The sequence below is a fragment of the Copadichromis virginalis genome, linkage group LG5 (genome assembly GCF_057382275.1).
Source record: "Copadichromis virginalis isolate Kocher_CV1m ecotype Utaka linkage group LG5, C_Virginalis_male_GT1.1, whole genome shotgun sequence".
NCBI lineage: Eukaryota > Metazoa > Chordata > Actinopteri > Cichliformes > Cichlidae > Copadichromis > Copadichromis virginalis.
The window spans coordinates 20399702-20413294 of record NC_140622.1 but is presented as its reverse complement, the minus strand read 5'-3'; the positions used below and the strand labels follow the sequence as shown (position 1 = coordinate 20413294).

Sequence of the window (13593 nt, the reverse complement as noted above, 5' to 3'; positions counted from 1 at the left end):
TACAATAATGTGTGCAGCAGAGCTAAAATTCAGAATTTTAGAGCAAGGCACATCTGTGGATGAAAAAGTGTTGGCTCTTCATCTACTTTAATAATTTAATATAGATTTCTTGTTAAAAGTGGACAGAAAGCAACTACTACTCTAATTCTTTAAACATATACACGAGCTTTCCACTAATGCCAACTGTGTCGGTGTCGTTAGGAACATCAGTTTCACATCATCACAGATGCCTTTCGCTTTTGTGCAGACCAAACTCAACCAGTTCCCATTCTCAGTGTAAAATAAATTTTTTAAAAAAAAACTAAGGGCAGCAGGCTGTCCTTTTATTCTCAGTCAAAGATGTGCTCTCCACGGACAATGTGCGAAGAAAATTCATAGCGATCCTGGCTGCGATGGCCACAGATGTTGCACTCAAAAGGCTGCCGAAAACCATGGCAACCCATGTGGATTGTAAACATAACATGGTCCAGGAAAAGCACGCGGCAGTGCTCGCAGCGGAAAGAGCGTACAGCTCGCCCCTCCCCGTCTACAACCCGAAAAGTCTCCTTGGAGGTAGAAGAGGGTGCCGTAGGTGAGCTCGGTGTTGGAGCATGTGTGGGAGGAGGGAGAGCAGAATGGCCTCCATCCTCTCTTTTCATCTCCCGGTCTTTGGCATGACTGGGGCTGTGTCTGCCCCGACTCCTGTGGTGTGCGATGGGTGGAGGTGCTGGGTTATGGTTGTTAGAGTGGAGGAGGTGATGGCCGTTGTTACTGTACAAAGTCGGAGTCGGAGCACAGCTGTTGTAAGGCTCATCTGCCATGCTTTCTGTGTCCGTAGAATCCTGGCAGCCATTGCTAGGAGAAGGGGCGTGATTTCGACCCGGAGGCAGGTCTTCGTGACCCTCTGCTGCCTCCCTGCTCCCAACACCCACAGCTCCCAGGCCAGCTCCTGCCCCTGTGCAATCTAACCTTGGCCCAAGGGGAACAGGAGCATGACTGAAGCTGTGAATCGGCCTGAGTTCTGATAAACTTGAAGAGTGACTGGTGGGAAGGTGCAAGGATCTGAGTGTGTCTGATACCCCTCCTCTTCCAGTACCTGCAACACCTACATATTCTCCTCCCAGACCAGTAAAGTGTGGGGCATCAAGGTCCACTGGGTGCATGTCTCCATCTTTATCCAAACTAGCAGTGAGCTTGTAAGGTGTATCTGCAAGGTTGAGGCGTATGTGCTTCTGCCCTGCAACACAGAAAGATATGACTTTATAATACAGTACAATGACAGTCAGCATTTTGGATACATTCTCTATTTTACGATGATGCTGGTTATTTTCCTAATTTTACAAGATGCTCAAAACTTAGTTTTTTCTTTGTGTGTTTCTTTTTTCAGTTAGATTGCTATACTGAGAGCAGCTTTCAGACCTTTCCTAACCAAATAAATACTGTGTGCTAATTGGATATCTAAAATTATAGTGGCTGGTAATATAAGCACAACAAAAGATTTCTGTCTTACTTCATGCTGTATTCCAATTCAAGTAATGATTATTGCTTTCTGAGTTTCCTGAAACCGTCCACACTGAGACCAAATGCTCACCTACAAATTTTTGTGGCGTGGATCTCTTGCGTTTGGTGATGCTGTTGGCGAGCCGATCGATAAATGCCATCTTGTCTGAGGATGGCTGCAGTAGAGGATCTGGTATAAACTCTAGCTCTCTCATTTCCTCTCCTGTACAGAGTATAAACAAACTATTATTACTTTTATTTTAGGATTTTCTATTTGTGTTTGCCTAAATTCCGGTTTGGATAAAGTGGGTTCTAAGCGTTAACTTGCTAAGCTGGCAAACTACATGTCTACATTAGATGCTACTACACTCCCTTTAGGAGGCTGGTATTTCTTTAACACCATACTGTGCAAGTTATATCTATGAACACATACCTGAATTTGGTGCACTGGTTGGCTGCTGGAAATCCAGACTCTGTAAATAGCTATGACAGCGCTCACGGTGCTCCTCCAGAGTGCTTTGCTGCTTGTAACTACGGCCACAATAGCTGCACTTATACGGCTTCCCAACAGTTGGAGAAGACACTGGTAAAACAAGTGGAAATACAGCATTTTCACTGTTATTGTACACTACAATGGAAAAAACAAAACTGAAGCAAACAACACACAAACACCTACCGGGCTTGAATCTGTCCTACCTGCATGAGTGCGAAGATGGCCGGTAAGTGCATCCCGTCTTCGACAGGCATAGCTGCAGAAGGGACATTTAAAGGGCTTCTCCCCTGAGTGCAGCTTGATGTGGCGGAGTAGGTTTCCCTTTTGAGTGAAGGACGCGCCACACTGATTACACTGAAATGGTCGCTCACCTGTAGAAAACTTAAACTTGGTAACTCAACCTCTTAAGCATAATTTATATTTCAAAAAATTTGAGTTAGTTGCAACTATACCTCAAAGGGTTTTTTTTAAGTCAATATAGTACATCAATTGTATACAATGCTGATTTTCTATAAAATTCCAAGATGTCGTCCCCCCCCTCATCTGACCTAGTTTCATTAATAACAAGCAAAGATACCATCTCTATATTTATCCAAACTCAACTGACTGATCACCTGTGTGGCTGCGTTTGTGCACCATAAGCACATTAGGCCCAATGCAGATCATTCCACAGATGTCACACTTGAGCTTTCCATTTGGCAGTCTGGTGGCTCCACTTGGCATAGTTTCAGAATTGGTGAGCTCTCTATAGCTTGTGACAGCCTCAGAACCTTGCTCTGGACCTCCTTCCTCCACCCGCTCTCCTCGCTCATCTTCAGTACTCCGACCTGGGTCTTCATCACTATACAACTCCACTTTAATGGAGTTGGCTACAGAAGTACAAGCGCATTTGTGTTATACAGCAAAACAATAATTGGAAACACACCAGCAAGCCTACTTCAGACTGGCTAAAAATTAAAAAAAATAAAATAAAATAAAAAAAGATTTTGGAGTGGCCTAGTCAGTATCCGGACTTAAATCAGATTGAGATGCTTTGGCATGAGCTTAAACAGGTCATTTATGTTTGAAAACCCAACAGTGTTTTCAAAACATTTTGAAAACAATTCTCCAAAGATGTGTGAGCCAAAATTCCTCCACAGCAATGTGAAAGAATCACTGCTAGTTATCACAAATGCTTGATTGCAGTTATATATGTTATATAATGTATTTGCTTGGACTATATTTAAATTTTGTTCGGTGATCTTAAACATGTAAGTGGGAAATCATGGGATGTAGTTCACAATGCTGTAAAATACTTTCCCCAGCACTGTAGGGTGAATAGTGCTGCTCCAGTAAGTTAATTTAAAATTCATATTATTAATGTATAAACATAATCTGATTATGAGAAGAAGATTATAAAAATATTTATCTAGATTAGAAAATAAAAATTTGACAATCACACTGAGAGAATAAAAAGCTTCATATAGATGGAACTAATGAAGATGCTATAAGTTCTCACTGACCACTGAGGGAGCGACTGGGAGAGTTTTCCTTGCTGTTTGGGGTGCTCACTGTTGGACCTCCAAGAGCTCCAGAAAACTCTCTTTCCAATGAAGAGTCTCCACTACCTGCTGCCAAGAAAAGAACCAAAATAAGATATATCATTTTAAAAAAAAAAAACATGCCTAATTTAGAAGGTAAGTATATATGGGTGACTAAATAAATCAGAGCTGCACCTGATATGTAAGACCGTCCATTGCAGTCATCAACATCCATACTAGTTCAGACTGAATACTGAAATGACATTTGTGACAAACATAAATTCTCTTTCACGCACACAAACCTAACCATTTGTCTACAATCGCTTAATTCTTTAAACATGAATTATTGCAGGTTGAGGTCGGAACGTGACATTTTCTGAAATCAAGTAATTGTGGTGTGGCTTAGATTGTAAACAGCACGTTAGACTACACCCCTTTCAATTAACAAAGGGATAAAAAACTAAATAAACGCTTACATTTAATTTTCTAACTAAGACGTAATATCGTTAATTTGTTGTTGCGGCGCAAGAACGGCCATTCATTTATAACAACAACAATTTAAAAAAATCAAATCAAATCCGTGTCTGTTGCTATCAATAAGATCAATCAAAAAAAATAATTAACTAGCAGCTAATCTCAGCATCATACCTAACCTTACCAACCCCAGATAAGACTCCCTAACAATTGAGGTGAGCGATGACAACGCTGCTAAAGTGACTTAAAGTTGCGCTAATCTAACATGAGAAAGATTAAATCGGAAATTGAGACAATAAACGACAAAAAACGGTGCAAACGTTTACATAACGGTGGCGTTGAGGTAACCTAAGTTTACGGCCTTGGCGGCTAACGTTAGCCTACTGCATGTGATGGAAATTACCGTTGGCCAAGTTAGCTAAACTTAACACTTTAACGTTACGGCGGTGTGCCATCACCGACAGCTTGCTAGAAAGCACGGAGCAAAGTTGGAATTAAGTAACATGCGCGGCGATGCGAGTAGATAGCGCTGACTTGTGACAATAATTAACTAGGGCTGACTTGGACACTCCTCGGCGTCGTGTTTAACGCTAGCATAACAAACCAACGCTAGCCTAACGAGCTAGCCACTACTGCCAGTGTTTCCTAAACGGTTGCTATGGCACCCACAGCCAGCCACAATGCTACAGCTTGCCCGCTAGCTGTTGGCCTGCTCCCCTAGCAGCTTTAAAGCTGACTTGTATAAAACAACACCACAGAAGCAGTAGTTTTAAAGCTGCCCAGTTGTCCAGTAACTACTAAATTACCTTTCCCTGTAAGGGCCGTTTCAGTGAGCTTATTCCGTATTTTCATCTGTTTGATTATGACAGCAGCATTTCCTGGCAGGGTTTACCTCCAGCTTCAAATAATTTCCGGGTTACATCTCCAACGCAGCAACAGCTACCCGTTTCCCAGAGCTCTGGTTAACTGCACAACCATCACCCGGCTCATAAAGCAAGCATGCAAATTAATTTTTAATAATTTATGTTGAATATTAAATTAAAAATATTTTCAACACAACCACTTTTAGTTACAAATAGCCCAAGATTTCTTTGTTAATGGTTTCTTCAAAAGTAACCTTGCAAACCTTAGCTGTGCTGCTATATTCTTTTAAGAGAGAAGATTGTTTCTCATGGCAACCCTTTAAAAACAAGTCATACTTGTTCAGTCATTTTCTAATTGTACTGTCATGAACTTTATCATTTACATGCTAACTGAGGAATATGGAGTCCAAGATGTGAGTCTTGGGGTTTTTTTGGCATTTTTTCTGAGCACTGCATGGTTTGACCTTGGCGTGAATTTGCTAGCACATCCACTCCTGGGAAAATTATGGCATTGTGTTAACACACAACAGATGCTAAGATCCCAAGCCTGTGGGTTCTATGCAGTATGCTTTCTGTTCCTAGGACTGCATTCTTCTGGAGAGAGATTTCTTTACAGCTCCTGATCAATTCCCAGTATGTCTTGTCTTAAACGAAATAACTAAATGGTGAGGTATGCATCTTCACTGTTAGAGAATACGTTTTTTTTTAAACATGATTATGACTTCAGCTGAACATATAAACAAGTCACTCAAATAAATGTATTCCGCTGCGGCATTGTTTAACCCAGCCTAAATAAATAATTAAATACACGTTTCTTTTTATTTCAGTTTTAGTATATATGTTTGTGGCAGCTGGCACTAGCACTAATTTCTTTGCACATTTTCCCGGTGGTGCTCATACAGGTTTTAAAGACCTGGGCAAAGGTTTTAGTCACTGATCCAGCAATGAGTGATTCCTCTTCCCATCAGACTGTTTTTAAAAGTGTTTTGCATCAATATACAGATAATTGTACTCAGCAAGGAATCATAATACTTTTCCCACTACTGCTGTGGATCAGAGCTGGGTACTTTTCTCTTCCTGCCACATACTCTACTGTGTTTACAAAAGGTAAATTGTGTGGTTTTTTCCAGTGTATTAAAATGATATCCTTTAGCGGTTATCTTTGAGATTCATATTTTGAATAAATACATTATAAGCTGATGAAATGCATTTTAAAAAGATTTAAAAAACTAAAAATAACTGAAATTATTTTGTGAAAAAACCAAAAGGAAATAAAACATTTAGAGGAAATGTTGTTTTAGTATTTGTTGGTTTGGTAAAATTTGTTATTACAACATGTGTGGTGATATTAAGGCTTGTTTCTGCCACTGAAGAAAAATGACAACAAAAAGAAGCAAGTGAAAAATGTCAAGTTATTATCTCCAATTTTCACGTTAGATAGCCTGATCAACTTACAGGAAAAAAAATTAATTAGTGGTGGAAACAATCTTCCTTATGATGACACTTTGGTGGATGTGTTTATTGAGACCTTGGATTTCTACAAGACTGAACGTTATACTAGTTTTCCTAAATCGTGCGTCTCACATATGCCCTCCAAACAATACTTACAAAGACTGAAACTGACTAACTAAATAAATAAATAAAAAATCTGAACATTTTCAAACAACAAAAACTCAAATGGTCAAACCTGCTATGAAACTAACTGAAACTAAACTGAATTAAGAATAATAATTTAAAAAAAAGTTAAAAAAAAAAAACCTCCCTAAAAACTAATTAAATAGTCCAAACCTATAACTCCTCCTCTCTCATCCCAGCTTCTTGGTAACCATGTCAAATATAACAGTTAAAATAAGATATAAATCCACAATTTCTGTTCATCCATATATGTCCCTTATATTTTTTAAACCATTTATTCAACATCAACATATTTTAAAGAACAACAATTATATTCTGCAAATTGTTTCCCACAGCGTGTGTGCAATCAACTTCCTGAAACCTACTTGGCCTGGAAAAGGAAGAGACAAAAAAGTAAGCAACATGACAAAAAGGAGTTGACATGTGCTAATACCATGGCTAGACCAAAAGTCAGTCCTCTTTGGCATATTTTTTATTTTTCCTTAATCTTTTCTGAGTGTCATTTTAACATGTTACCCAAATTCATTCTCGACTTTCACACTACATCACATTCTGCAGCTGACATCTTTTTCCAAGAAAACGCTAAAACTAGCACAGATATGCAACTCTGGTACTATACATATAAAACAAACATTACAAACATTTATTAAAAACATATGAAATATTATTAAACAGTCCTGAGTATGTATTTGCCAGAGATACAGTAATTTCTTTTAGACTTCAGCGGGTCCAAAATTACTTACAAATCTCTCTCCACACAATATCTTTAAAATTGCATAGCACACAACAAATAATATATATCATAAAACGTTTACCTTTGATTTATTGCTTATTATTATTTTTTAAGTAAATTGTCCCCCAATTGTAGAATGCCCCCTAAGTCTAAAAAAATCATGTCTGCACTGAAACTTGGAAAATCAACACTGCTTTATCTGACATTTCTCCGAGTACTGTGCATTGAAGGTCGGTCTGGAAAAGTCTAAAAAAAAGTAAGTATGGTGGTCACGCACACGCTGGGACGTACAAAGAGTGACCTCTGCTGTGCAAACGGCCCGTGCCGCTCTGACGTGTGGGCTGATTTTACGACGGTGTGCTTACACAATGACAGTTTCCGTCAGTTTGACTTGCAGATAGCAGCGACCGCGTTGAACCAGCTTTTTTTTTTTCCTCCCCCCCTCCCCGTTTCCACTTTGGGTTGGAACGACAGTTACATCCTTTCAGAATACCCACCAGAATCGATGATGTACTGGATGAAGGCAGGGGCTTAGTTTTATACGACTATAAGCTGTATTTACGGTAGCTAAACTCTGCAGTTCCAGTTTGAGGCCCAGCGGAGAACTCGAGCGGCGGCTCGAAAAAGTTTGTTGTTGTCACGTGACGCGAGACGAATGTGGCGATAAAAGTTTGCTTAGATAGTAAATATAGGTGGCGTACTACATTTTTCAAAGACTTACTCAACACCGTTTTTCACTACAATGCCTCAACCGAAATACAGAAAGATCGCCGTTATAGGTTACCGGTCTGTAGGTGAGTACAGGTTCGAGCTCTTGCACAGCTAGCTTGGGTAACAGGCTAACGTCCTGGCTTTGTTTTCCTTGTGAGCGTATCCGAAGTACAACAGTAACGCTAGCTTACCTTTGTTTCTCAGGGCTCTTTTTTTCTCTTCTACATTAACTACTAAAGCACCTTCAAGTCAACCAGTGTTGCTGTACAGTTGTATCCACACGTTTCTAGGTGAAAGGTGACCGGTGAAAATAAACTTAGCCGGGGATACCCTGGTGGAGTGCCAAGTAATGTGTGCTCCAAACTTCTAGCTTAGCAGGTCAATCATAACGTCCAGATTTTAAGAAACTCAATCTGCAACAAGAATAAACCTCTTATTGTATTATTTAAATTAGTTTAAATTATGAAACCTCATTGTGTGACCAATGAAGCGCCATAATTTGTTGTTCTGGCCTAGTGACTTTTTGTTTACACAAGTGTCGGCGTCTGTATTAAAAAGGAGAGTGTAAAATATGTCCTTTTAAAATCTGTTGTTTTAAAAAACAAAACAAAACTCTTGAAAGAGAGTTTCTTTCTAAAAGTCTACAAATAAATCAACTACAGTTTTGAATCAGCATCGGTATAGTAATAGGTGCATGTGTTTTACAGAGAAATATCAGTATTTGTCACAGAAACTAAAAATGAAACTAAAATAATAAAAACCAAACTGAAATGAACAAACCCACTAACTGAAAACTAAACCTAATTACCTAATTAGAAATTTTTTTTAAAAAGTAAAAATTCTGGTATTTAAAGAAATATACATGTAATTTAACTTACTTGTTAGTATCTTTAAGATTTAAGACTTTGTACAGTACTTCCTTTAAAACTGTGTTCTTTTGAAATAGCACTTAAAAACGTTTCTCTTTCTGTATGTCCATAATTAAATAATCTACAGTTCTGATTCAGAAACTGTACTATAATATGTGCAGGTGTTTTACAGAGAAATATCAGGGTTTTTTTGTCACTGTGAAAACTTTTATCACATCATTACTTAGATAAATTATAATTCTAAATTCATTTACATGCCTACATAAAATTTGTATATACTCATAAAACGTTTATAGCTGTAACAGAACATAACCCCATAGGAATGCTACATGTCAGCATTTTATGGTTGTATAGCAGATACGTCTACAGGGGTAGGCAACTCAAGGTCTCAAGTGCCGGTGTCCTGCAGGTTTTAGATGTGTTCTTGATCCAACACAGCTGATTCAAATGGCTAAATTACCTCCCCAACATGTGCTGAAGTTCTCCAGAGGCCTGGTAATAAACTAATCATTTGATTCAGGTACGTTGACAAAGGGTGATATCTAAAACCTGCAGGACACTGGCACTCGAGGCAGTTGCCTATCAGAAGAACAGTCCTCCACTTTTTGCCAGCCATCCTTTGCTTTCATTACCTAACTTTTAAAACATGTTAGCTTATCTAGATACCACAGGGGGACTATAATTGGACATTAAAATAACTATGTGAAACATTTACTGTGGCAATACATCTGTGGCAATACATCTTAAATTCCTGACCAGGTTACAGAATTTGTAGGATTTGTAGTGCGTTAAAATTACTTATCTACAGTATAAAGGCTTAAACGATCAAGAAATCAACAACAAGCACAAGATGTTTAAATCATGTCTCAGAATAATTGTAACTAACTGCATAATGTTTGTTTATGTTTTTATTTTATTTTTTAACGCTCAGGAAAGTCATCCCTTACAATACAGTTTGTGGAAGGGCAGTTTGTCGATTCCTATGACCCCACCATTGAAAACAGTAAGTTTGCCATTAGTTTTTTCTTTTTTGGTACAGTGTTACAACAAAGACATTTTTTCCTGTTTGATTGCATATAGCGAATTGTAAAACTAGTTCACCTTTCTTTCCTTTAACAAAGCCTTTAACAAAATGGTCAGTGTGAATGGTCAAGACTTCAATCTTCAGCTAGTTGATACAGCTGGACAAGTAAGTAGTTTATGTTAATATGTAAACTAACGCCGAGCATTTGTTTTCAGTCGATAATTTGCCCATGTCATAACATGTGCTCAGATGTCTTATTTGCCCTTGTCTGTAGGATGAGTACTCAATTTTTCCACAATCCCACTCAATGGACATCCATGGCTATGTCCTTGTCTATTCAGTGACTTCCATGAAGAGGTGAGTTGATGATTGGGACTAATTTTGGATACACTAGCACAGGTTTCCAGACTCTTTGTACTACAACTGCCATGCTTTATGTTTCTAGAAAATCATACCAACACTGTGATTTGACATATTTTCAGATATAGCCTCCGAGGGAAGCTGATAATACACTAATCAGAAAACACAAGTGTAGTCTTTTTTTTACCCTTATTTTTTGCAGTCATGTTATATTCTCTTTTTTCTTACTGTCATAAAGTGTTTTTCAATCAAATCCACTTTATTATAATTTTCCAGGCTGTAGTTTTTTTTTGTTTTTTTTTTTAGGTTTTTTTTGTACAAAATGTTTATCGTGATAAATTATAGATACATAAGATGTATGTTAAATCTACTGTCTGATCAGTGTCTCACATGCTGAAATATCTTTCTGTTCAGTTTTGAAGTTGTGCAGGTTCTACATGATAAACTGCTAGACATGGTTGGGAAGATTCAGTAAGTTTAGCTGGTTCTTTAAATTTCAATATTTTCTATGTTGTCTTTTTGTTCCCTTTTCTTTTCTTTTTTTTTTTTTCTCTTTAAGTTATGTTTAATACAATCAGGCTTTTGTCTTTTTAGGGTCCCAACTGTTCTTGTAGGGAACAAAAAAGATCTCCATATGGAAAGGTAATCCAGATTTCGGAAAGTGTAAAAATATATCTTAGTAGAATGGTAACTGTACCAATGGCACCTTTTTGTTTTTAATATTCTAATATTTATGTATTTATTTTTGTTTGTTTGTTTTTTTGCTTGTTTTTTTTTTTTCCTTTCAGGGTTATCAAGCCAGAGGAGGGAAAAAAACTTGCTGATTCCTGGGGTGCTGCATTCATGGAGTCCTCAGCCAAGGAAAACGAGGTAGTGAGAAATATCTTATTGAATGCTAACTCTGAATGCTAGCGAGTCCACATTAATTTCTGAGAACATTAACACTCTAATGGCAAAATTCTTGCGATGCAGACTGCTGTGGAGGTTTTCAAGCGGATCATTTTGGAGATGGAGAAAGCTGATGGCAATGCTCCCCCAGAGGAGAAGAAGTGCATTGTGATGTGAAAGTGTATCCAACACATCAGTAAGCTAACTTACTGAAGACAGGAGGCACAACTTCACCAGCTTGCCAATCGTGACCTCACCGACACCAAGACACAGCGGTGGAACTTTTCTGCTTCATTGTGATGTTAGATTAATTTACATAGCAAAGCAACTGCTCAGACAGTTGATAAACTGAGACAGAAGTTTCTAAAACAAGGATTAAACTCTGTTTTAAACAAAGCAGCATCTTCGATGAACACCACCTTCCAATATTGAAATGTAAGCTACGTCTGGGCATAATCTTGATTTATTTTTTTATTTTTTATTTTTTTTTGAGTTGAACAAAATCCTCGGAAAAAAATTAGACATTCAGATTTGTTGCTTCATGTTGATTGCATCATTTCCCCCCCTAATCTTTGAGAAATCACTGGCATATGCCTTATTACTCTCCAGTGATGGCTGGTTAATGGTCTTTCCGAGGACTGGTGTATTACTTCAGCTGGTCTTTTTTGGCATCGATGCAGAGTCGCAGTTCACATTGCTTTAAATGTGGTGTTAAAGTGTCATTGTTTCTTACAAATGGTGGGTTTCCTTGGATAGCCTATACTGACATTGTACATTAGATATCCCACTGTGGTTTCACGGTCCTCACTGTAATAACTTTGTCTCCTCATCTTCAGGTACCTTTCACTAATGAACTGTGGGGCTGTGTCTTTATGACAAGAGAAGTCTGTTATATATTCAAATATTTGACAACTCACATCTTAGGTTCTGATAAACAGACTGTCATTGTTTCTACATTTTAATTTCTGATTAACTGTAATAAAGATGTTATGGACAGCACTCAGAGATTTAGGATAGATTTGAGTAGATCTTTGCTATTTACCACTTATGGCCTTTTTAAAAAAAAATAAAAATAAAAATTTAATCTTAGAAATTGGTTTTTGGTATCATTGGTTATCTCTTGAGTGATGCAGTTTTGCTCTCTTAAATATCCTAAGTAGAGTTTATGCATATATGTGCATTGTTAATTATGAACATTGAGGGTTTTTTTTTAAATACTTTTTAACATTGTGTAAGGTTAAGTGGCAAAATGCCTGAGTTAGCTTAGAATTTATTATTATCTTTTTTGATCTGGTGGTTTTGATTTGATGGTTCCTGTGGGTTCGATAAAGCCAAGTCAGTATGGTATGCAGTCCACTGAATTCAAACTGTGGACTTGCATGGTTGCAGTCAGATACTTGAGGTCCTTAATGATGATGTGTTTTTTGTTTTTCCTCATAGAATCTGTAGCCTTATGAATATGTGACAAACTGTGGAGCTTCTCCCCATAATCCCGATGTTGTACCTTTAGTGGTTAATTGTAACTTTTTATCAAGTGCTGTGCTGAATGAATAGCTGCAAATTGATGACGATGGTTGAACAGAAGCTGGTGATGCTGTGTCTTGTGCCTTACTGTTGTTCAAACTCCCTCATCTGCTTCCTTTCATGACTCAAGGTGCTCTTAAAAGTATTTTTCCCCCCTTCTGTTAACTTGACACCTTGGGTGTAGGTGTCGTACACCTGAACACCAATATTTTCCTATGGGTCAATGTTGATTCAGAAATCTTGCTGTAAACAGTTTTGTATATAAATAAATCTGTTACTCATCTGATGTGCCTGATGACTTTGCCCCCCCCTCCCCCCGTTCCTTTTTGGAACTTAGCTTGTGAAATTAGTTTTATTAAATCTGCTTTTTGTACAAGAATTTTATTTTATTTTTTAATTTTAAGTTTTATTGCCCTTTACTACAAGATTTGAGTACTCTACCCATTCAAATTTGATGTTACTCAATAGAGAAACTATAACTGCTGACATCAGTCCATCTAGTATTATTTAACAGGCCAATGACGGTCAATAGGACAATTATATGCAGATACCAATATATTAGAGCATCCTTATATTGTGAATATTGATTATATTGGTGATATATGTGATGAAAATTTTTGCTGTTAGCAGATGATTCAAATTGGGTTTTTTTTGTTGTTCTATAGTGATTCCCAAAGCTACTTAAACTAAATGCATAAAAAGGGGTTCTTTTTCAGTTTTGAAATCATGTTAAATATTCATATTGACATACTTTCTTTACAAAAAAAAATCACAAATAATAATAAAGCTATGGGATTTAAGTTGCGTGTAGTTCTTTGTTTATGTGATACAGCTGATGCAGATACAGTGCAGAAGTCTCACCAGATAAAAGTTCAGCTATTAATGAGGAAGAAATAAATCACTTTGGAAAATACAAAGAGAAGGAGTAAGGAAATATATTGAGTTCGGTGTAGTAAAGGTTTTTTTTTCTTTTGTTTTTTTTAGAAATTTAGAGGTGTGATTTGGGTTTTCAGTGTCCTG

At 37.5% G+C, this 13593-nt stretch overlaps 2 protein-coding genes across 10 annotated transcripts; one reads left to right on the top strand and one right to left on the bottom strand.

The window, feature by feature from the left end:
* Window positions 1–302: 302 nt before the first annotated feature.
* On the bottom strand, window positions 303–8298 carry LOC146709556 (zinc finger protein Eos-like). Of its 9 annotated transcripts, none has more exons than XM_085456584.1 (8): window positions 8100–8298; window positions 3688–3745; window positions 3475–3582; window positions 2587–2841; window positions 2176–2343; window positions 1913–2062; window positions 1571–1702; window positions 303–1216 (listed from the first exon to the last, which is right to left on the bottom strand). In XM_085456584.1, exons 2-8 carry the CDS (start codon window positions 3725–3727, stop codon window positions 330–332), a joined length of 1740 nt encoding a protein of 579 aa, XP_085312710.1. In that variant the 5' UTR covers window positions 3728–3745; window positions 8100–8298; the 3' UTR covers window positions 303–329. The 9 variants fall into 9 exon arrangements, with proteins under 9 accessions (XP_085312710.1, XP_085312708.1, XP_085312706.1 ...); XM_085456582.1 differs by lacking the exon at window positions 8100–8298 and adding an exon at window positions 4859–4959; XM_085456580.1 differs by lacking the exon at window positions 8100–8298 and adding an exon at window positions 4773–4837.
* On the top strand, window positions 7558–12856 carry rhebl1 (Ras homolog, mTORC1 binding like 1). The gene is made up of 8 exons (XM_085456589.1): window positions 7558–7991; window positions 9709–9780; window positions 9899–9966; window positions 10076–10158; window positions 10576–10632; window positions 10756–10803; window positions 10950–11031; window positions 11134–12856. The coding sequence occupies exons 1-8, from the start codon at window positions 7940–7942 to the stop codon at window positions 11224–11226; spliced, it is 555 nt and encodes a 184-aa protein (XP_085312715.1). The 5' UTR covers window positions 7558–7939; the 3' UTR covers window positions 11227–12856.
* The last annotated feature ends 737 nt before the right edge of the window (window positions 12857–13593 follow it).

Coding starts and splice junctions, on each gene's coding strand:
- LOC146709556 (XM_085456579.1), bottom strand. CDS start 4,818: ATGAAAATACGGAATAAGCTCACTGAAACGGCCCTTACAGGGAAAG. Junction 2,063..2,175: donor CCATCTTCGCACTCATGCAG/GTAGGACAGATT, acceptor TTGTTTTACCAG/TGTCTTCTCCAACTGTTGGG. Junction 1,703..1,912: donor AACCAGTGCACCAAATTCAG/GTATGTGTTCAT, acceptor TACTCTGTACAG/GAGAGGAAATGAGAGAGCTA.
- rhebl1 (XM_085456589.1), top strand. CDS start 7,940: ATGCCTCAACCGAAATACAGAAAGATCGCCGTTATAGGTTACCGGTCT. Junction 9,781..9,898: donor TGACCCCACCATTGAAAACA/GTAAGTTTGCCA, acceptor CCTTTAACAAAG/CCTTTAACAAAATGGTCAGT. Junction 10,804..10,949: donor AAAGATCTCCATATGGAAAG/GTAATCCAGATT, acceptor TTTTCCTTTCAG/GGTTATCAAGCCAGAGGAGG.